Source organism: Hyperolius riggenbachi, chromosome 3 (genome assembly GCF_040937935.1).
Source record: "Hyperolius riggenbachi isolate aHypRig1 chromosome 3, aHypRig1.pri, whole genome shotgun sequence".
Lineage (NCBI taxonomy): Eukaryota > Metazoa > Chordata > Amphibia > Anura > Hyperoliidae > Hyperolius > Hyperolius riggenbachi.
The window spans coordinates 467,125,897-467,150,095 of NC_090648.1; the positions used below are offsets into that span (position 1 = coordinate 467,125,897).

The 24,199-nt window shown below is 45.1% G+C and overlaps 1 protein-coding gene across 2 annotated transcripts in view; it reads left to right on the plus strand.

Moving 5' to 3' along the window:
- The window catches only part of GYS2 (glycogen synthase 2), a 68,431-nt gene extending 45,430 nt beyond the window's left edge, over positions 1–23,001 (plus strand). For both annotated transcript variants that reach the window (XM_068277955.1, XM_068277956.1), the window contains 6 exons: positions 1,877–1,990; positions 4,394–4,520; positions 12,539–12,634; positions 15,719–15,882; positions 16,460–16,540; positions 22,549–23,001. In XM_068277955.1, coding sequence (XP_068134056.1) covers positions 1,877–1,990; positions 4,394–4,520; positions 12,539–12,634; positions 15,719–15,882; positions 16,460–16,540; positions 22,549–22,773 — 807 coding nt within the window. In that variant the 3' untranslated portion in view covers positions 22,774–23,001. The remainder of the gene's footprint in view (positions 1–1,876; positions 1,991–4,393; positions 4,521–12,538; positions 12,635–15,718; positions 15,883–16,459; positions 16,541–22,548) is intronic.
- The last annotated feature ends 1,198 nt before the right edge of the window (positions 23,002–24,199 follow it).

Here is a 24,199-nt window from a genome sequence, read left to right on the forward strand (position 1 = left end):
GTGCCACCCCCGAAAAGTGGGGGGCTGCTCGCGCCGGAAAATGTGGTGGCCGCGCAGCACTGAAAAATCGCCGTGGCCATGAGTCCCATGACATTCTATCGCCGGACCTAACGTAATGATGTAACAGCGAGGCATAAGAAAGCGGTGTTTACGCCATGATGTGGTGAAACGAGGTTTCGCATCATGGGTGTGCAGAAACTGTGTGATGCTATTTAATAGTATACCGTAACCCCAAAGCAGCGAACATAGCCAACTATGACCATTAAATAATAAATGCAGCTACAGTTACCCCAAACACCACAAAATAAACGCAATGGGCAACATGTCAGCACAAAATAAACGTATTGCGGGCAACATGTCAGCACAAAATAACCATATTGCAGGCAACATGTCAGCACAAAATAAACGCATTGCGGGCAACATGTCAGCACAAAATAAACACATTGCGGGCAACATGTCAGCACAAAATAAACGCATTGCGGGCAACATTTAAGCACAAAATAAACGCATTGCGGGCAACATGTCAGCACAAAATAAACGTATTGCGGGCAACATGTCAGCACAAAATAACCATATTGCAGGCAACATGTCAGCACAAAATAAACGCATTGCGGGCAACATGTCAGCACAAAATAAACACATTGCGGGCAACATTTCAGCACAAAATAAACGCATTGCGGGCAACATGTCAGCACAAAATAAACGAATTGCGGTCAACATGTCAGCACAAACTAAACGCATTGCGGGCAACATTTCAGCACAAAATAAACACATTGCGGGCAACATGTCAGCACAAAATAAACGCATTGCGGGCAACATGTCAGCACAAAACAAACGCATTGCGCGCAACATTTCAGCACAAAATAAACGCATTGCGGGCAACATGTCAGCACAAAATAAACGCATTGCGGGAAACATGTCAGCACAAAATAAACGCATTGCGGGCAACATGACGGCATAAAATAAACGCATTGCGGGCAACATGTCAGCACAAAATAAACGCATTGCGGGCAACATTTCAGCACAAAATAAACACAATGAGGGCAAACATGTCAGCACAAAATAAACGCAATGTGGGCACATTTCACCTAGAAAAAAAAGCATGTACTCACCTGCCAGAAGTCCCCTCACGCAGCCAACCTCTGGTGTGTGTGTAGCTCCCCCAGACGATCCTCCTCTAATCTCCCGTGCTCACAGGCAGAGCAGGGCTACGGCAAGATGGCACCCGAAGCCCTGTACTGGAGACACAAATAGTCTCCAGTATAGGGCTCCGCCTCCGGACGCCATCTTCCCATAGCCCTGCTCTGCCTGTGCCTGCCGGAGGACAATGCAGGCTGCTGAACCGGGGCTGCGGGGAATGAACTAGCGCAGCGTCTATGAGACGCTGCGGCTAGTTCATTCAGTACGGTGGCCTGAGGCCGGGACGTCCCGCTGATAAAAGCGGGACGTTTCCCGGGACCTCATGCAGCCTGGGACAGCGCCCCCCGAAGGTGGGACACGTCCTGGGAAAAGCGGGACGTATGGTCAGCGTACTGTAATTCACACTATTACCCCACTAACATTGGAGGCATCAGCACACCTTTCATTCATCACTTTAGGGCCTGATCTGGACAGTGTGTATTTAGTAGTTGAATGGGACCCGGAAAAGGATGACATTGAACTGGGACCTAAGCAAGATAGCAGTTTTTGCCCACCGCTTATGGTTACCTGGCTTTTTTAGTTGGATTTGGCAGGAGCTAGCATCCACTAGGCCCCTAGACTCTCTCCAATTTACACTCTCATCAGGACTTTACATAGGAAAGGAGAGAGGAAGGCGCTCGGAGAGGGGACTATGGAATAAAACAGCAAAGGTTTCTAATTGCTTTCTGTATTCCAGCGCCAGACACTGCCGCCCATCACAACACACAACATGGTAGATGACTCAACAGACCCCATTCTTAGCACCATCAGACGCATCGGCCTCTTCAACAGCCGCACAGACAGAGTGAAGGTGGGTGACGCGACCGATGATCCGGAACTTGTTTCATTCATCTGTTAGGATTCTACTCAATGGCCTCAATTCACTAAATTTTATCGAACACTTTATCGAACGTTTGATAATTTACCTCATGAGTAAATTCTAATTTTGAATTAACTACGGTGTTATAGATTTATTGAATGTTTTATGGATAAAATATTTGATACATCTATAATACCTTAGTGAATTCAAATTTAAATTTTACTCATGAGGTAAATTATCAAACGTTCGATAAAGTGTTCAATAAAGTGTTCGATAACTTAGTGAATTGAGGCCAATGTCTGTCCATTCATCATGTATCCATACTGTGCAGATCTATACATTGAATATTTGATTGCTGGAGTGTGAATCTGAATAATAAGAGTTCTTTAATAATTAACTTAGAAAATAAAAATTTTACATTGGATATTATTTTGGTAGCAGAAAAAAAGGACGCTGGTGGCTAGTGGACAATTTGGGCGCCACTATAGACGCTAATGAGAATAACGTTAATACAGCGCCCAAAGCAGAAAAATGCGTGCCTGATAAATATTGTTTTCAACATTAGAACATTACAGTTTTTGAAATATATGATGGTTTTGAAGCTTGCAAGGGTATGTTTTTTTGTCATATTATTTCATTTGTATGTACAAATGTTATGTTATCAAATATGTTATCGCTTTTATGTTTTAAAGGGTGTCAGGAAAGGGGGTTTATGGATAGGCACCACCAGGGGGAGTCTTAGGGTTAGGCACCACCAGGGGAGACATAGGGTTAGGCACCACCAGGGGGTCTCAGGGTTAGGCACCACCAGGGGGTCTCAGGGTTAGGCACCACCAGGGTGGTTTTAGGGTTAGGCACCACCAGAGGGGTCTTAGGGTTAGGCACCACCAGGGTGGTTTTAGGGTTAGGCACCACCAGAGGGGTCTTAGGGTTAGGCACCACCAGGGGGGTCTTAGGGTTAGGCACCACCAGAAGGGTCTAAGGGTTAGACACCACCAGGGGGGTGGTTAGGGTTAGGCACCACCAGGGGGGTTTTAGGGTTAGGCACCACTGGAATGGGGGGTCTTAGGGTTAGGCACCACCAGGGGAGGGTTCTATGTGATAGTAGTGATAGGTTAAACTGTATTATTGAGTAATGAAACGGTTTATAAAGTAAATAGCTTTTCATTTTCATTTCCTGTCTGTTACAACAGTAATTATTGTTTACAAGTTTTTGACTTCACTTTGCGCCGGTTGTAAACGATCTTTAACGTCTATAACTATTTCGTTATCCACCCGTCATCTTTTTTCCTTGCACTTTTACTTCATGCATGCATTATTTTCCTGTGTCTGTATCTGAGAAATAAATACTTTGTGCAAGTAATAATGAAGATATAAAGTCAGCGCAGGTCTATAGTAATACAGCTTTCATCATTTTCTGGTATACAGGATCTTCTAACAAAAAGGTAAAGAAGTAAGGCTTACCAGATTCCAACAACCCACATTATAAGGTTGTAAACGAGTTTGATAGATGGTCCGTAGAACTTTCAAATGGTGTTGTTTCACCAGCGATGTTGCACACCACAGATTCCTCCAGAATATAGTAGATATCCTGAGGTCGCAGAGACTCGCCAAAGGGGAGTCCAGTAGGATAGTGACATGAAAGAGATGTACGGCACATCTAAGTGTAAACCGTCTTTATTACATAACAAGTAAAACAATTTAAAAACAAGGATAAAAAAAAGAACTCACATACGAGGCCCATGCACTGGGAACCCCGAAAAAGTCTTCTATTGACCATTTTATGCACGTTACTTTTTCGGGGTTCCCAGTGCACGGGCCCCATATGTGAGTTCTTTTTTTTATCCTTGTTTTTAAATTGTTTTACTTGTTATGTAATAAAGACGGCATACACTTAGATGTGCCGAATATCTCTTTCATGTCACTATCCTACTGTACTCCCCTTTGGCGAGTCTCTGCTCTAATCTACTATATTCCGGAGGAATCTGTGGTGTGCAACATCGCTGGTGAAACGACACCATTTGAAAGTTCTGCGGACCATCTATCAAACTCGTTTACAACCTTATAATGTGGGTTGTTGGAATCTGGTAAGCCTTGCTTCTTTACCTTTTTGTTAGAAGATCCTGTATACCAGAAAATGATGAAATTCATTACTTGTGTGGATTTTTGGGCATTGTCCTTCTCGGCTGCGGTCGCCTTCTGCCTTGGCGCTGACACTTGTTGTTTATGCAAGTAATAATGAAGGCCATTTCCCTGTAGATAGATCGTCTGTCCCATTTTGCAGTTCTTGTTTATGATCTTTTCTGACAGATACAGTATCACAAACATTTTAGAGCGTGCCAAAGCCAGTAAGGTAACAATCATGAAATGTGTGTGGTGGCTTCTCTTACAAAGGTGGTTGTGCATCCTGAATTCCTGTCCTCCACCAGCCCACTCCTGCCTCTTGACTACGAAGAGTTTGTTCGAGGATGCCATCTGGGGGTCTTTCCATCATACTACGAGCCCTGGGGATACACACCAGGTGAGTGACCTATAACTTCTGGTTAGAGTCATAGAGAAGTGGCCTATAACTCCCTCTCTCCCGGAGAGCAGAGCAGCAACATCAGAGTAACTCACCTCTCCAGAGCCCAGCGCCGAAACTTAATCCTCCCCTTCTTTAGGGGCAGTGTGCCTTTCTGTCTTCAGCCGGCATCTCTCACATGTGAATCGCCAGCTGCAGAGAGAGGCGCACAATGGCTGACGGAGGGAAGGATGATGTTTTGGTGCGGGAGCCCAGAGAGATGAGTGACTCTGGTGCTCTGCTCGCAACACTCTGCAGTGCCCAAGCAGCTGTGGACCAGTCAGGTTTGTGGGCTGGAGGCCAGCACCTATTAACACCTATTAAGTTCTGGCCGCCCCTTCTCTTCTGCCACCCTAGGCCTGGGCCTGTGTGGCCTAACAAGTTGGATCCTGTCCATCTCCCTGCACTTTCTCTCTCCTCCTCTATCTCTCCTCTCTCCTCCATCTCTCTAGCCATAAGGAAAAATAAACCATCCATAAGGAGCACACAGAAGGCACTAGAGGTGTCTGGCTTTGGCTTTCCAGAAAGTGTTGCATCATTGTCCTGTCAGAGTGATTCATCTTTCCCCAGGGATGGGAATTCCTGCTGTCCTCAGAGCTGATAATAGCTAATCCCTCATTCTCTGTTTAGTGTAATGTGTTATTGATCAATCATCCTCTAAACATTAAATTCAGTTAGTGAGAGTTATTTACAGCAGGGAGTTCCCAATTCAGCAGAGACCATAAATCACCATACTCAACTCATTATAGTCATAAAACACCCACAAACTAATCAAAGACGTCTCCTGAGCGATTTACAATTCATGCCTCTTGTAATACTTCTAGCTGATGCTGCAGAAACTCTGAGGACTGATCCACGAGAACTAAGCAGATATGAAGTTGTAAAAAAAAGTCAACTAAGCCCTCCGAAAATATATTTGGTGTTTTGTAATGCTGGATAATAAAGGTCTTTTTTTCTGGGGGACTTACATCTTGTGGTGGGTGTATAGGAAATTATGTCATGCTACAGGGTGATCTTAGCGTGTTGTATGTGATCCCATATGATAAAGGAAGCCCCAGAGTGGCAGAGGTGACAGTATGGTAATGGTGAGGTCCCCTAGATCAGGGCAGACCCAGAGTGGCAGAGATGACAATACAGTAATGGTGAGGTCCCCTAGATCAGGGCAGACCCAGAGTGGCAGAGGCGATAGTACAGTAATGGTGAGGTCCCCTAGATCAGGGGAAACCCAGAGTGGCATATGTTACAGTATGGTAATGGTGAGGTCCCCTAGATAAGGGCAGTCCCTGAGTGGCAGTGGTGGAAATAGGGTAATGGGGAGATCCCCTAGATGAGTGCAGCCCTAGAGTAGCAGAGGTGACAGTACGATAATGGTGAGATTCCTCTAGAAGAGGGCAGCCCCAGAGTGGCAGAGGCGATAGTACAGTAATGGTGAGGTCCCCTAGATGAGTGCAGCCCTAGAGTAGCAGAGGTGACAGTACAATAATGATGAGATTCCCCAAGAAGAGGGCAGCCCTAGAGTGGCAGAAGTGACAGTATGGTAATGGGGAGGTCCCCTAGATGAGGGCAGCCCCAGAGTGGCAGAGGTGACAGTATGGTAATGGTGAGGTCCCCTAGATGAGGGAAGCCCAAGAGTGGCAGATGTGACAGTATGGTTATGTCCCTTGTATGACTTCTAGCTGATGCTACAGAAACTCTGAGGACTGATCCACGAGGACTAAACAGATATGAAGTTGTATAAAAGGGCAACTACACCCCCAAAAAATATATTTTGGAGTTTTGTAAATGCTGGATATTAAAGGCATTTTTCTCTAGCGGACTTACATCTTGTGGTGGGTGTATATGTCATGTCACATGGTGATCCTAACATGTTGTATGTGATCCCATATGATGAGGGCAGCCTAAGAATGGATGAGATGACAGTATGGAAATGGTGAGGTCCCCTAGATAAGGACAGCCCCAGAGTGGCATAGATGACAGTATGGTAATGGTGAGGTCCCCTAGATGAGGCCAGCCCCAGAGTGGCAGAAGTGACTGTATGGTAATGGTGAGGTCCCTTGGATGAGGGCAGCCCCAGAGTAGCAAAGGTGACAGTACGATAATGGTGAGGTCCCCTAGATGAGGGCAGCCCCAGAGTGGCAGAGGTGACAGTATGGTAATGGTGAGGTCCCCTAGATGAGGCCAGCCCCAGAGTGGCAGAAGTGACTGTATGGTAATGGTGAGGTCCCTTAGATGAGGGCAGCCCCAGAGTAGCAGAGGTGACAGTACGATAATGGTGACGTCCCCTAGATGAGGTCAGCCCCAGAGTGGCAGAGGTGACAGTATGGTAATGGTGATCTCCCCCACATGAGGGCAGCCCCAGAGTGGTAGAGAAAGCAGTATGGTTATGGTGAGGTTCCCTAGACAGCGTAGCTTCAAGGAGCGCACGTAGACTAAGAATGCAGGCTACGCTGATAGTAGCGTGCGCTCGTTGGTTTAACCCTTGCTGCTTAGTGCAGTAATCTTTAATGAATCAAACCCATAGTGTGGTGGCAGAGGTGACAATGTGATAGGGTAATCTCCCAGTGTCAGAGTTGATAATAATGTGGCAGTCTCTCCTTGTTCTAATGTCCGCTCCTTGTCTTTCCTTTGTTCTTCCAAGATGGATTCCTTGGAAAGTGGCGTAGGAAGTAGTTAAGTGGGATCAATATTTATGTCCTCTGGGAACAAATGTAGTGGATGTAAGTGTAGATTAATGGCAGAGAGGAGAATTTATACAGAGGACCAGCAAAGAGTTACCTCATGACTCAAGCACACGTGTCACCTCACCGTACTGACAGTGTGACATCACACAGCTCCAGCCTGGTCTCATACTTCAGCTGACAGGGATCGGGGAATCACTGAATCAGGGGATCTCTGCATAACCATTTATTAAACTGCCAATCTGAATCTGCCATAAAATGTAAAATGTACAGCAACTGCACCAGTACATCACATGTCCTCCAGTAGGGTGTCAAAATCCTAGGAGCCATTTTTACAGTATTCTGTAGAGTGTGGAGACAGGATTACAGCCTCATGTATGTTTTATTTCTGTCTGTGTCCTCTTAAAGCGAAGTCCCCTCAGTTCCTGTTCCTTTCAGACATACAACTCACAGCTCAGCGCTGAGTATGCCCAAGAGAGGAAGTGACACACTGACACAGGCTGAAATAAAAACTGTGTCTGTGCATGTCCAGTAGAACAAAGACGCTGATCCACAGAGGGGAAAAGCTGTACACCAGCAGCTTTGTTCTACTGGGCATGTGCGGACCTAATTAGTGCATGCCCAGTCGTGTCCATTTGAAAAGGGCGCCTGGTGTAGCCCATATATGCCAAATTCATCTACAAAGGGCGCCTGGTGTAGCCCATATATGCCAAATTCGGCTACAGAGAGGGCGGCCGGTGTAGCCCATATGCCAAATTCTGCTACAAAGGGTGCCTGGTGTAGCTGAAAAAAACTAGTTTTTAGTTTATAAAATGGATGCTGTTATCTGCAAAATTTGTTGGGCTATAAGAGGGCTCTGGAAATAACTGAGGAAAGTGATTACTATGACCTAACTTCTCCCTACTCTCACAGAGAGCCCTCCCCTGATGGTGCCTAACCCTAAGACACCGCTGGTGGTGCCTAATCCTAACCCCCCCCTTGATGGTGCCTAACCCTAACCCCCCTTGTGGTGCCTAACCCTAATACCCCCTGGTGGTGCCTAACCCCCCCCTCCCCCGTGATGCCTAACCCCTTCCTGGTGGTGCCTAACCCTAAGACTCCCCCCCCCCCCCCTGGTGATTACTATGACCTAACTTCTCCCTACTCTCACACAGAACCCTCCCCTGGTGGTGCCTAACCCTAAGACCCCCCCCTAGTGGTGCCTAATCCTAAGACCCAGGGCCATATTTACCATAAGGCACTGTAGGCACGTGCCTGCAGGCGCCTGATGATGGAAAGGCGTCTCACTCCCTTCCCCAAGTGCCTCCCTCCTGCCTTACCTATACAGAGTCCCGAGCAGAGTGTAAATTACAGGTAACTCACCCAGCTCTCGGCATTCCACTGACAAGATCTCTTCAGTTGGGGGCACCTCTAGCTACTTAATACTCTGGCTACCTTATGCTAAGGGGCACCTGTAGCTACCTATGCTGGGCAAGGAAAGTAAGGGAGAAGTGACAGTTGTGCGGTTCAGTAGGGGTTTGTAGGTTCAAGGAAGGCAAAGTCTAGGGTGCCAGGACATCTATGCCTATAGGCTCCTGAGATGTAAATCCGGGCCTGCTAAGACCCCCCCCCCCCCCCCCCGCTTGTGATGCCTAATCCTAACACCCCCCGCCCCCCCCCCCCCCCCTGCACCCCAGAATCAAAAATCTCAATTATAAAAGGATGCCCTTTTGTAGCAGAATCAAAAACCCTGTAGCTGAAAACCTTGTAGCCGAATCAAAAATATATGCTACAAAGGGGCGCCCTACCGTAGCCAAACGTAGCCAAATAAAATATGGGCTACCAAGGGGCACCCGCTTGTAGCTGATATGAAACCTCGGGCACCCTTTTCACCACCTTGTAGCCAATATATTTGCAGAAATAACATTGATGTCTATGAAGGTGCCCTTTTCATACAGGTGGCTCAGGATGCACTCGTCCACATCCGGGAGCACAGCAGGAAGAAGGATATTTAACAGCCTCCAGTCGAATAAATTAAGGAGGACCATTGCTGGAATAGCGGAATATGCAGGGCCGGTTTAAGCAACAATGGGGCCCCAGGGCAAAATAAACCTGGGGGGCCCCCCCAACATATACCCCGGAACAAAAATCGGCATTAGGGGACCTTTTTTGCAGCTGGTATAGTCAGGGTGTGAAGTCCCAATCGGTCAGAGCTCCACATTCTGGCTATCCCAGCCTGCATGGGGGACAAGGGGTTAAAAAGTTTCAGGAGGGGGGACCCCACATAATTTTTTTTTAAAAAAAAAATTCCCACACTCTAAGCATAAGAAAAAATTGGGAAAATAGGAAAAAATGCCAGGGATCTTCATACAGCCATATTGCGGCTGTATAGAGATCCCTAACCAAAGCACTGTGACTGCGTATAGACCCCCTGGAAACCCCGTCAGGAAATGTATTGCGCTTTCGTTTGATGCATGTAAAATTACACTACCGTTAGGTTTGCTACTAAAAGTGACATTTACCGCATTTAAAACTATACTTTTTTCCTTCTAAACTTTAAAACCGATTTTCTCAAAAACTATAAGGTCTTTTTGAAAAAAAAAATTTCCTCTTATTCCTAATGATCTCCTTAACATATCCTGCAAATTTAGGGTTTCTAGCATTTAAGGTGGATTTGCAATTAACCATTAAAGTCGGCCGGTTTTTAAATGTGTTTTTTTTTCCTTTGAAACTTTAAAATCGATTTTCTCAAAAACTATAAGGCCGATTTGAAATTTTTTTTTCCTCTTGTAGCCACTGGGGGCCCCTACAAGCTCTGGGGCCCTGGGGCAGCTGCCTACTTTCCCTTAATGGTAGCGCCGGCCCTGGGAATATGGGAAGCCTCTAAAATACCCAGAGGCTTCCCACTACTGACGTATTTTGTTTTTATTTTTAGTAATTTGGCCAGACGCACACCTAAGATTAGCGGTATTGCAGAAACCAGCCTTCATATGACACCGCGCCACGATGCGGCAACACAATGCGGCTAGTGATATACACCCTGCTGGGCAGGAAGTACATCACTGGAATTCCCGTCGCACCGTGCCCTTGTCATGCACACATTCTGCGTCCATCCGGCAACACCATGTCACATCACATGAAGTGTGCAAGTCTCCATCGACTTGCATGGCCCTTGCCGCAGGGTTGTGGTGGGGAAGAGTAATGTAGTGCGACTTAGTGTGCAAGTGTGCAAGGTATCTCAGAGGAAACTACTTTCATATGGCTCTACAGCTGTGGTGGTCAGCTCATGGTATTTAGGTGGTCTTACCTGTAGCCTCTAACATCACCAAATGGTTATATACCGGAAACTCTTGGCTAGAAACAGGACAACCACAGGCACTGTATGATCCTAATTCTGGATTTATTCAAAACCATATCACAAGTTAGGCTTCCATGCTGCAGGCAAGACAGCCCTTCATCATAACTGTATAAACTCTTTGTCTTGGTCCTGAAATCCCATAATTAGAGTTGTTTTAAATGTTGTCTGGCATCGTGCTGCCACATTTCACAGGTAAGTATATTTTGAAATGTAAAGAGGTGTTTAGGGTCGTTGTTAAGTTATCCACCAGTGACTCCTGTCCACTCATTTTGGACTTCATGAGGCAACAATCTACTTTCTGCTGATAGTTTGTTGTGGAATCTTGCCCTATCACTTTTCATAAGGTAGCACTATTGGTGGTGTGCTAAGGTTCCCCAGCTACGTACGTCTTAACAGGGTGCCACAGTTATTTGGGTGCCAGGGATAGCCGCTAGTAGCATACTATATTCTACTATTGGGCAATGGGTAATACGATAGTAGAATATTGGACATTGCATTGTGACTAATATTTTACTATCGCTAAACCTAACCCTAGTCTCACTTGAACCCTCCCTCGAGGCCTAAGTGTAACTGACCACTTAACCCCACCCCGCCGCAATATTTGCCAATATCAGTGCCGCCTTCACTGCCAAATTCACCCTTTGCTGATTTATGTGCCGACAATTATGGTTTTTATTGGGTGCCATAGGCGGCAAAATTACCTACTGGGTGCCGCTAGTCGCAATGGACATTGTAGGGGCGATTTAACTGGCGTGCCAAAACAGAGCAACACTAAATGTGATGTTACATTACTCTGAAGCTGGTTTCCCACATGGTGTGGTGCAATTTGCGGGTGGCAGAAGAGCCTACCACAGTGCATCAAACAGCACCATTGCATGCAGGTTTATCCCTATGGCAGATAGTGCCAACAAAGAAATCAGCACGCCTCCGCCTCCTCAATGTGTATGCAAGTGACATCAAGACAGAGGTGCTTTGCTTTGAAATAGACCTGCATAGTTATATGCTCCATTCATAACCTGATGAAGCAGGATATACCTGTGAAACGCGTTGCACAGCACTTTTTGGAGTATGTACAGTAAGTAAATATTTTTCTTGAATAGTATCAACAGTTTATTGTGTCTACTTGAAGGAGGCAAGTCCACCACTGCCTCCTCTATTTTTAACATTTTTAGCGACTTTAATCCTTCTGGCACCTCTGTCTGCTTGTACAATAAGTGACATCAGGCATCACTTGCATCTGCCCTCTGTCACGTGCACGCTTCCAAACAGGAAGTGCATCACGCAACTTCACCATTATGCAACGTGCGCACTGCAATGCTACCTCAAGGATCTATAAAGATTATTGTAGTGCCATTGACTCTAAGGGCCCTTTTCCACTAGCGTGATTGCGTTTGCTGAATCGCAAAAGCGCAAATTACTAGTGATTTTAAAATCGCTTGGGTTTGCTAAATAACATAGGAATCGCGGTAGGTTATTTCCACTACCGCAATTCGATTTTTACACAAACGAGATCGCACGTCGGAGCGATTATTGCCGCGATTTTGCTATGCCCTGCAGTGCATAGCAAAATCGCAAACGCTATCGCAGGGGGAAAAAAGGATTTTGCTGAATCGCAATCGCTAGCGTTTAGCGCTAACGCTAGTGATTGCAAGTGGAAAAGGGCCCTAATGCAGTTGTGCATTGACCGGTACTGCTCGGCAACGCACTGCAGCGCCTGCATCGGCAGAAGCACTTCCGTCTCACCGTGGGTACTGTAGCCATTCTCATTGAGATTAAGGGCCACTGCGGTGGGAAGCGGCGAGGCAAATTGACACAACGTCGCAGTGTGAAAGGGGCCAAACCCTTACACTAACCCTCGCACTAGCAGTCACTGTAGCCATTTCGCTGTGAGATCAGTGGTAGGTGGAGCCAGCCATTATTATCCAGTGAGTGTTTCCGGAAGTGACGATCTTGTTGTCTTGCAGCGGAATGCACGGTGATGGGGATCCCCAGCGTCACAACCAACCTGTCTGGCTTTGGGTGTTTTGTGCAGGAGCATGTGGCAGATCCGGCTGCTTACGGTAAGAGAATAAATACACTGATCTACCATCTATACAGCACACGTATATGTCTAGTTATGGACAGCCTACTCTACAGCTAATGATATGAAAAAGGAACACTGAAATAAGAGAAATATAGAAGTTGCAATAATACTGCCATATTTCAAAAATTCCATTTGACCGTCGTTCAGCTTCATCTGAAACACGTAGGTGACCACACACATAACAATTTTTTTCCGATTCAACAAAACCGATCTAATTTTTTTGTTGATTACATGTTCCAAGGTAGGATGTACCACGCACGCGTGTTCAAGATTGCTGTAACTACATAAAATACATTGCATATGGCGAAAAGGTTTCACTCAATAATTAACGTTTCATCTTTTTGATTTTTAATATGAATACCTTTTTTAACATGGATTTTACAAATGCGACATCTCTGTTAAGCTGGCCACACGATAAAATACATTATCCAATTTTATGGCAATGGCATTTTCTTTGATATAAATAAGTCGATTTAGAAGTGGTGAATTTTTCTGATCAGTTTTTATGAAAATTGAATGGTGTAGGGTAGATTGTCAGTTTGGTAATGTATAGACCCAAGCATTTCTTTCAGTGGTTTTAATATTATTTTTTTTGTCACAACTAGGGAAAAATTGACCAGGTGTGTGGTACATTGGTCACATTTTTTAAATGGTATAATCAGTCAGAAACATTGCCTGTTGCCTGTTCATTCTTGAAATGAAAATAAGTTTAAAAAATAAGTTTAAAATATTGTAGGTTGCGCTGCCACCTATCAATATCTCATTCCTCATAATTTTATGTTTAGTATTACAATTACCACTGAATACCATATTGCTTCTTAAATCTAGGTGCACACATAGCAGAACCGCTAGCGTTGCGGAAAACACTGCGTTTTTGTCAAACTCATATAAAAGACGTATTGCCGTTTTTAATGCGTGCGTTTTTAAAAACACAGGTTTTGTTGCATAATCTTCAAAAATACAGCACAAACGCACATAATGAAAGTCAATGGGAATGCAATGGTATGCGTTTTTCTATGCGTTTTTGGTTAAAAAAAAAGTTGTTTTGTGATGTATTTCCGCTTCCTGTTGTCTTCCTAGTGATTTGCATAAAACGCAATTAAAAAATGCATGAAAAATGCATATGCGAACCGCAAACGCATTAAAAGACATGCAAAGGACTTGAAAAAGGCATCTGCAGTAAAAAAAAAAAAAAAAGTAAACACACTAAACACAACATAAAATGAAAACATGACATAAAATGCAGCCTTTCATGTTATGTTATGTGTGCACCCAGCCTCAAACTTAATTGAACAGACTTTTATTTCTGCAACCACTCACCTGCACAGAACATTTATATCGCGCTTTTCTCCTGGCGGACTCAAAATGTCAGAGCTGCAGCCACTAGGGAGCGCTCTATAGGCAGTAGCAGTGTTAGGCTTGGAACGCACTAGGAGCGATTTTCTGAGCGCTTTGTGATTTGAAAAGCTATTGCTAATGTAATGCTGTGGGTGTGATCCCACTTGAGCCATGAAGTTTTATAAAAATCCCCCATAGCATTGTATTAGCAAGAGCTTTTTCAATATGCTAGCGCTTAGAAAAGGCTTCTAGTGAGTTCGAGCCCTGAGGGAGTCTTGCCCAAGGTCTCCTCACTAAATAGGTGCTGGCTTACTGAACAGGAAGAGCTGAGCTGAGTTTTTGTTTAAAACATTAAACAAGTACAATGCAGTTATATTTTATTATTATTCTACCTAACAATCACTTTTCCATGTATTATTTTCACTTTACATACCCCACTATTTCCATTGTTTTTTATATACAAATACACACTCTCTTCTTATATCCTTTCTGTTGTTTATACAAACAATAAATAAAGTTTGGTACGTACTCAATAGTTATATACAATTTATTTAGGTTGAATACAGTTCGACAATCTATAACACACCATACAATTCTTGGTAAAGTTGGTCTGAATTTTACAACATGTTCAATCGTAAAAAAAATCGATAAAAGTGGAAATTCAAATTTCCCAAAATTCAGATTTCTCGATTCAGAAATAAAACATTCATTTTTATTGAATTGCAGTATAATTAGGGAACTGGAAAGTTGTAACGTATGTTATGTAGCCACCTATAGCCAGCCAGTCCCCTGATCTGCATACTGGTTTTCCATCAGTGTATGATAAAGGATTAGAGGCAGAGGTTCAGCACAACAGACAAGAAAGAAGCTTTTTCCAAAATGGAAATCGATAGAGATGGAAATCACCGTGGCGTGATTTGCCAGAAGCAAACTTCCATCCCATAATGCCCAGCTTGACCTCTGACCTAGGGTCAGCTGGCCCTTGGCGTTCACAAAGTGGCATGTAGAACACGGGGTCGCAAACACAGTCACCATGGCTAACTTATCTATTGAGTAGATTACTTCAGCTCAGAGCTCATGGTTCACATTATGGAATAGTGGGAGGTGGCTGCTGGCAAATTCCATCCCTGAAAATCAACAATGGCGGCTCTATATTTCTTTCACCTCAAGGTGTTTACCATTGCTATATTACAAGACGCAAAAGAGATGGTATGGTGCAATTTATGTGAAACTGATGTGATGTTAAAGGAGATTGTTAGAAACTGCTGCCATGTTACACGACACTGTTAGAAACTGCTGCTATGGTACACGAGACTGTTAGAAACTGATGCCATGTTACAAGAGACTGTTAGAAACTATTGCCATGTTACACGAAACTGTTAGAAACTACTGCTATGGTACACGAGACTGTTAGAAACTGATGCCATGTTACAAGAGACTGTTAGAAACTATTGCCATGTTACAGGAGACTGTTAGAAACTACTGCTATGGTACACGAGACTGTTAGAAACTGATGCCATGTTACAAGAGACTGTTAGAAACTGCAGCCATGTTACAAGAGACTGTTAGAAACTGCTGCCATGTTACAAGAGACTGTAAGGAATGGCTGCCATGTTACGGGAGACTGTTAGAAACTGCTTCCATGTTACAGGAGACTGTTAGAAATCTGTCAGGCAACTACAAATAGATGAATAAAGCAAGTTTTACTTCATGTAACCTTCAGGGATTTACATTGTGGATAGGAGATTCCGCTCACCTGATGAGTCCTGCAACCAGCTGACTCAGTTCTTGTATGGGTTCTGCCAACAATCCAGACGTCAGAGAATTATCCAGAGAAATCGAACAGAACGACTATCGGACCTCCTCGACTGGAGATACTTGGGCCGAGTAAGTGCTAAGTGATTTGCTTCATGTATGGATGCTGCACAGTAGCACTTCTCTTGCCTTGTATGCCAGGTGGGATTCAAAATATCTTTCTATGTATGGATGCTGCAGAGCAGGGCCTCTCTTGTCCTGTTTGCCAGGTGTAATTCTTAGTATCTGCTCTTATTCTATACGTAATTGAAGAAATTAATGACCGGCACCATCGATGTGTCCATCTGGGGCTCATCAAGCTATCTATACTATAATAATAATAATATACTTCAAGCTATCTATACTACCTAATCCTTGGGGGCACCAGTTACCTTTGCCCTAGGGCCCCATTGGTGCTAGACCCGACCCTGGATGCTGCACAGTAGCACTTCTCTTCACTTCTCTTCTACTATTATTTTATATGTATGGTCACATCACCTTCATCAATTCTCTTGCCCTGTATAGCAGGTATAATTCTCAGTATCAGCTTTTATTTTGTATGTATGGATACTGCACAGTAGCACTTCTCATGCAGGCAGTATGTGATGCCTGTATAGTGGTTTTCTAGACAGTGAACGGTTACACTGACTTATCACTTGATCTCTCACAGTTCTACATGCATGCGCGCCACCTGGCCCTCTGCCGAATGTTTCCAGATGAGTTCGAGATGGAGCCCAGCGCCCCACCAAAGGTGAGCAGAACAATATGGATGGGAAGGAGGTCACATGGTATGGTAGGTCTATTTACAGCAAGCAGTGCTTCAAAGGTTGGATGTTATTGTATCAGGAGCCTCTGGCACCCACATTTCCCCTGTAGCCTAAAGGAGTATGGGTGTCTACGGCAGGCCCAAATGGTTAGACATCGGTAGAGGGAGGGCTCTTTGTGAGACTAGGGTTAGGTTTAGCTGTTGTAAAATATGGGTATAATTTACTGTTATTTTACTATCAGAATTAGCAGTGCAAAAATAGTAGTATGGCAATTCATTCATATAATTCATTCATCCATTCATAATGCCATGTGCGGTAAAGAGATTTGTAACCGTGGCTGGATTTCAGGCAAGGCCACAAAGACCATGGCCTAGTGCACCAGGAAAGAAAGGGGCGGGCTGAGGGCAGCAGGGAGGCAGTAGCAGTTAGCTTGCTTAAAATTCATCCTGCTACACAGAGTTTGCACATCTGGGTGGGCGGCTACCAACAGCCGGAACTGGCACTCAGAGAATGAACGGGCGCTTGCAGTGGTCTCCGAGCTGCCCGTCACTCACCGAATGTGTTGCCAAGGAGCTTACAATCTAATCCCTGTCATCATGTCACTAACAATCTTTTGAGGAGCTTATAATGTAATTCCTGCCATCACTTCTCTAACTGTCCTCAGAGGAGCCTACAATCTAGTCCCTACTGCATTGTGTGTGTGTGTGTGGGGGGGGGGGGGGGGGGGGGAGTTTAGGATAGTGTTGGTCCGGGGGAAGCTGGTTATGGTGGGCCTTGTGCGGTAAAAAGTATAAATCCGGCCCGTTTGTAACAAAAAATTACCAATAGCAGTAATTACTGTTTTTTCTTCCACATTCACAATTTTTTTGCCAAGTACGAGTAAAGGTCGGTAAAATAGTGCGGTAACATGGCGGTGATAGTGAAAAAAAGTTATTAAACTTTCTTTAATTGGTTTGGGACCACGGTAAGTAGAATCTACTCCACATCTGTGGCTCTCTAACTCTGATGGGGCATTGATTCTACGCCGCGGCTTACTGCTGTCCCGAGCTCATCGCTGCTCCTGGAAGAAGTAAATTTGGCTGTCATGTGACAGCCGAGCTTCCTCCTATCGATCAGGAGCCAGTCGCTGGCTCCTGACCCACTGATCCCTGTGATCGGGAAGTGAAAAAATGAAAAAAAAGCCTCTTGTCCTTAACCTCCTGCCGACCGCGTCACGCAGATAGGCATGGCCGTGGCGGCAGCCCCAGGACCGCCTAATGCCGATCGGCGTAAAGTCCTGGGACCAGCTAATGCAGGAGATTGCGCGCAGGCTGCGCGCGCATCTCCTGCTTGGGGGGCAGAGCTCCGCCCCGCCTTCAGTCTCCGAGCGGCAATCGCTGCTCGCGAGACTGTTAGACGGCGTGATCGCCGTCTGTTTACATGTACAGCGCAGCGATCAGCAGCAGCGCTGTACTGGGGACAGCCATGTGACACGGCTGTCCCCCTGGGGGACAAGAGAGCGATCGGCTCTCATAGGCAGAAGCCTATGACAGCCGATCGTCATGATTGGCCGGCTGGGGGGAGGGAGGGGTTGTTAAAAAAAAAAAAAAATAGGCAAAAATAATGAAAAAAACATAACATAAATATTTATAAAAAAAAAAAAAGAATAAACAACTGGGGGGCGATCAGACCCCACCAACAGAGAGCTCTGTTGGTGGGGAGAAAAGGGGGGGGGATCACTTGTGTGCTGTGTGCGACCCTGCAGCTTGGCCTTAAAGCTGCAGTGGCCTATTTTACTAAAAATGGCTTGGTCACTAGGGGGGGTTTAGCACTGCGGTCCTCAAGAGGTTAAAGGGACCATAGGCACCTGTTCCAAATGAGTTGAAAATGCAGAATAGGGGCTTGATTCACAAAGTCGTGATAACTCTTATCACGGTCACGCTCGAGTTATAGCACGCGCGTGATGTTTTTCATGCGAAACCGGCCACGATTTAACGTGCAAAACGCTAGCGCTACCATGATAACAGTTATCACGGCTTCGTAAATCAAGCCCTAAGTGTGTAAAATATTGTTTTCTGTAGAAAAGTCTAGCAAACACTGGGCTCTAAACTACATGAAATTGGATGTGAAATGAAAAATACCACCAGGTACTTACTTACAGGTGATAGAAAATCGGTAATTAACAATAAAACAAGACACTCTTTTTTTTCATTAAGAATTTCATTTTTTGCAGAATTTAAATAGCGGTCTTTTTAACTGACATGTCATGGCACATTTATCACTTTTTATTGCACTCTTTCCGCAAACGGTAATTCATTGTGAATGTGAACATGATCGTACTTCAGTCGGTAATTTTCTTACATTTTGTTATGAAATGAGGTAACTCATTTTGTGAATGGAGGACATTATTAGTAAATTTATCCATATACTACTAGCGGCTATTTCAGGCACCCACATTTTCAGTCGCCCTTATTGCCTGTATGCCATGGTCCGTACCTTAGATCCGGCGCACACATTCCCAGTCCAGCATTGGCATTCAGCTTGTAGTCCTGTTTAGACTTCTCTTTCTTTGTCTCTCCTGTAAATATAATTTTATTGGGCCCTGATCAATAGCATCATAAAAGGTGCAGGAGCAGATGCTGACGTGGCTCCTGTATTGACTTCGCTCATAACTTACACACCAAAAGAGATATAACGGCAATTAGGTTCCATGTAGCGAGCTATAAAACTGTCGAATGAAGTCTGCAAATAATGTATTTTCCTCTGCAATGGGCATCCGTGACTCAGTAACTCTGCAGGAAATAATCTTCCCGTTAATGGACTCGGACCCCCGGGGGGGGAGGGGGACATACTGCAGGAAAGGACACAGACAGTAGATTATTACACACTCTCAAATAAAGGACTAGTGGGGAGTCTGGGGACGATTCATAAAACCTAGTATCATAAATCCTCCTTGTTCTTCTACAATTTCCCATAGCACTTTTTTCTTGGTTAAAGGGGAACTTCAGTTCAGCCTAAACAAACATACTGTCATTAAGTTACGTCAGTTATGTTAATTAAAATAGATAAATAATATAATCTCTTACCCACCCTGTTTTAAAAGAACAGGCAAATGCTTGTGATTTCATGCGGGCAGCCATCTTTTTGGTTGAAAGGAGGTGATGGGGAGCATGAGACACAGTTCCAATTGTCCTGTCTCCTGATCACCCCTCCCAGCTGCGTGGGCTAGGCTTAAAATCTCAAATTCAAAATAAAAATAAAACATTTTTGCCCCAAAACAGCAGAATGAGAACAACAACATCAGAAATCCCATCATGCTTTGCAAAGCATCAGGGGGAAAATGCCCGGGCAGTTTTCTTCTATGCAGCTAAAAATGATGCTTGGGTAAGAAAAACAAAGTTCTGATGCTGTGAAACTGTTAAAGAAACACCAGGCCTTTTCAGTGCTGCAGAGTAGATTTTTAGTCTGGAGGTTCACTTTAAGCATGGAAGGGGGAAAAGAGGCTCAGTGAACGGTATTGCGGTCTGGTTGTCAGAATACACTGCTGGAACATTTCAACACCTCATTCAAAAAAAGTGTGAATAAAACTTAATATAATAGAAAAAAAACAAAACAAAAAAACCCTCAGCTATAGACAAGACACAGAATATTTACATTGCGCTTTTCTCCCGGCAGACTCCAAGCATTTCAGGCCTGCTCCACAGGCAACCAAAATCATTAGGGAGCCTTTCCAACGGACTACTGACTGTTTTACGTACTGGTTTGAGACAGTATGTGAACCCTGGTCAAGGGCTCAAATTCTACTTCAAAGACAACAGCCTTTCCAGTACCCTGCTTTAGCTGATCCAGCTATAGCTAAGCACTGTTCAATGGAGAGAGGATAGGTGGGAGGATGGGGTTTCACATGAACAAGTGGCTTCTGTCAGCCGGGTCAACGAGAAGAACATTCTTGTTGTCGGTTGATGGATTCTCCAATGAGATGGATTTGAACGACCATCTCAGCGAAAGATTGTCTAGCATGCATACGAGGCTTAAAGAGATCCAGAGGTGAACCTCTGGTAAGGAAACACATACTTACCAAATAAGGGGGATGCCTCTGGATCCTGTAGATGCTTCAAGTCTCCTCCCTGTTCACTAGGACCCTCCAGAAGATCCCCTCCTCTTCATGCACGAGCCTGGGCTGGCTGCACCCACCTTACCATGGCCACTCCTACGCAGAAGCAGGGAGCTGCTCATGCATGAAGGGCACCAGCTTACTGCTCAGGTGTGGCCGAACTCGTCCAGATGCAGTATGACCACGCTTGTTCCTGCAGAGGTGGGCGGACCTATTATTCAATCCGAAAAGTCCTTATTGGAATTCTGGGTGGTCCCTGAGCGGTGACAGCATGGGAAGCCTCTTCACGATCTAGAGGCTTCCATCTTCTGAGGTAATCATGCTCAGGTACACTTTAACTTCCAAGATGCATATTACCGTTATTAGGCATGTAGGCTGTCATTTTCCACCGTACTGTACAGAGTACATTGAACAAATCACATCACTCAAATTGCGAAATGGACGGGCGGCATAATAAGTAAGGGAACCCAGAATGGGAAGGTTACAATGGATGACATAGAAAGTGCGTAGGGAAGGCACACATATTAAAGGGAATAAACAATGGCGGAAGTTGGCTTGACTTAGCAATATCATGAGGGAGCCCTCAGAACCGAATCCTCTCCACTAGTGGCTCCTTTAGGCATGGGCCTGCTGTGCCTAATGGGAAATCTTACCATCCATTAAAGTAAATCTGAGGTAATTTTTTTTCTAAATATACACTTCTTGGTGTTCTAGAGATTTTTCAGTCCTCTTCAAGCTCCTTTCATCCATGTCTTGCCACTGAATGCCCCATTTGGAATTTCAGTCTCTGTACTCACTCCTGCAATGGTGTGTGTTGCAGTCGTGGTCAGGAGATCCTTTCCAAACTTTACATCCCAGGATGCTCTCAGCCATGGCTGCTGTGCACAGTCATGCAGGAGCAGGATACTTGAGGGCAGGGGATGCTCCAGGATTTTTTTTATTAAGTGTGCTATGCAGGTGCTGGATCCATTGGCAGAGTAGCTGCCGACCTGAATGGCGGCCAGATGCTCCACCCAAGCAGCACCACCATTCACTCACCTCTCCACTTGCCTCCAGAGCTGAAGCTTCCCTGAAGCTAACGGCGAATTCACGTGATAGGAAATACCGGCTGCCGACACAGATACACAGTGGCGGCTGATGACTGAGGGAAAGTGGAAGCTTTGGCACTGGAGGTGAGCGGAAAGGTGAGTGACTCTCTCTCACTGGGCTGGCTGTTGCTTGTCCTCTTTCCTCCATCTGCTGGGCTGCACCAAACTTCATGGGGAAGCTCTGGGGGTGCTGTGAAGCTGCTGGCGGGTGCTATAGCACCAGCAAGCCCCCTCCCTGGCGCCACCCCTGCTGAACCCAACTTGTCCTAGGCGCAGGCAGGTATGGAGCATACAGGGGCAAGATGGATGAAAGGCCGGACAAATGAAGTAGCCTGGAGGGATCTGAAGAGGATCTAGAACAGTTACTCTATCCTCAAGTACCCCCAACAGTGCATGTTTTGCAGAAAACCTACATATTAGAGAGGAGGAGCAACACATGGCAAAGGTCAAGGGAGCTGTACATGGAAGAGAGGGCTACAGTACATGGATAATACACATGGAAGAGGGGGCTGTACCTGGAATGGGAGGGGCTACAGTACATGGATGATACACATGGTAGAGGGGGCTGCACATGGAATGGGAGGAGCGCTGCTACACATGAAAGCGTAACCACAACATAATTGGCCTAGGGCCACAAAATGTATAAATCCTTTCTAAGGAGGGGGAATTGTCAGAATAGACAGTTTAGAATTCAGTCTGTTATGTAAATAGTCTATTTTGGACCTGTTTAATCAGCATTTCTATCTCTTGTGAAGAAACAGTGGATGCCTTTGATCAGTAAATATTCTTAAATTATTTTCTTCTCTAACAGACGGAGGGCTTCAGATACCCCAGACCGTCCTCTGTGCCCCCCTCACCCTCCGTCTCTCAGCCCTCCAGTCCGCGCCCCAGCGATGATGAAGAGGAGGATGAGGATGATGAGCGATATGATGAGGATGAAGAAGCGGAGAGGGATCGCCAAAACATTAAGTCCTCATTTGCCCTGGGCCCTGTGTCCCGGGGGAGGAAGAAGAAACATGGAGAATACAGGAACTGAACCGTCACACAGCGCACGTCACCCAAAACAACCTGCTTTTACTTTTGTGTGCCGCATGAGGGCCTGAAGAATGGTGATACACTGCGCCCCCTGGTGGCAGGGCAAGGAACAGCCTGGTCAATCCACTGTTGCTTTAGCCTAGCCCTAGACATGTCATATTCATATAGCTGGTGTGGCATCTTCAACAATTGTATATTTGTAATAGGGAAATAGATATTTCTGTGTTCATTCTTGCGTGTGTCTGCCTTTATTACAGAAAGGTCTACTCTGGGAATAGGGCCTTTTAGCTGGCAAAGGGTTGGGATTACCTTTTTTCCTAAATTAACCACTTCACCCCAAAGGGGTTTTTACCCTAACGGACAGGAGCGATTTTCACCTTTCAGTGCTCATCCCTTTCATTTGCCAATAGCTGAATCACTACTAATCACAATGAAATGATCTATATTTTGTTTTTTTCACCACCAATTGGGCTTTTTGTGGTTGATATTTGTTTTCAGGAATTACTTTATTTTCTATGCATTCTAAAAGGAAAAACAAGGAAAAAATGAAAAAATACACTATTTCTCCCCTATAGTTTTAATATAAACACTGCTACTGTGCATAAAACCCCCACATTTTATCTGCCTATTTGTCCTGGTTATTACAACATTTTATATATGTCCCTAGTACAACGTTTGGTGACAATATAGTATTTGGAAATAAAGGTGTATTTTTTCTTTGATGTTTTTTTTTCCCACTATTTTCACGCGCACAGCGGCAGCAGCACTGTCTGACTTATAGAAAACGTCCTGAAGCCATTAAGAGGCTTTAGCAGGACGTTTTTATAAGTCAGCTTGTCATTAAAGTGAACCTAAAGTCACTTAAAAAAAACGAGATTAACTCACCTGGGGCTTCCCTCAGCCCCCTGCAGACGATCGGTGCCCTCGCAGCTCCGCTCCGATGTCCCAGGACCCGCCGGCGAGCACTTCCGGTTTGGCCGTCACCGGCCGACAGGGATGGGAACGCGAGTGATTGTTCGCGTTCCCAGCCTGTATATCGCCCCCTATGCTGCTATTGCGGCCAGGAGGTCGCAATAGCAGCATAGGGGGCGATATACAGGCTGGGAACGCGAACAATCACTCGCGTTCCCATCCCTGTCGGCCGGTGACGGCCAAACCGGAAGTGCTCGCCGGCGGGTCCTGGGACATCGGAGCGGAGCTGCGAGGGCACCGATCGTCTGCAGGGGGCTGAGGGAAGCCCCAGGTGAGTTAATCTCGTTTTTTTTAAGTGACTTTAGGTTCACTTTAAGTGGTTAAACAATATTTTGTATTTCCAAAGATAGAGGAATCTATCTATTAGGAAGCTGATTGCCGTGCACTTCCTTTATCGAAATGTAGTGAATTCGGCCCAAAGATTGATAATTCACCTCCTACAACCTCAGATCAAA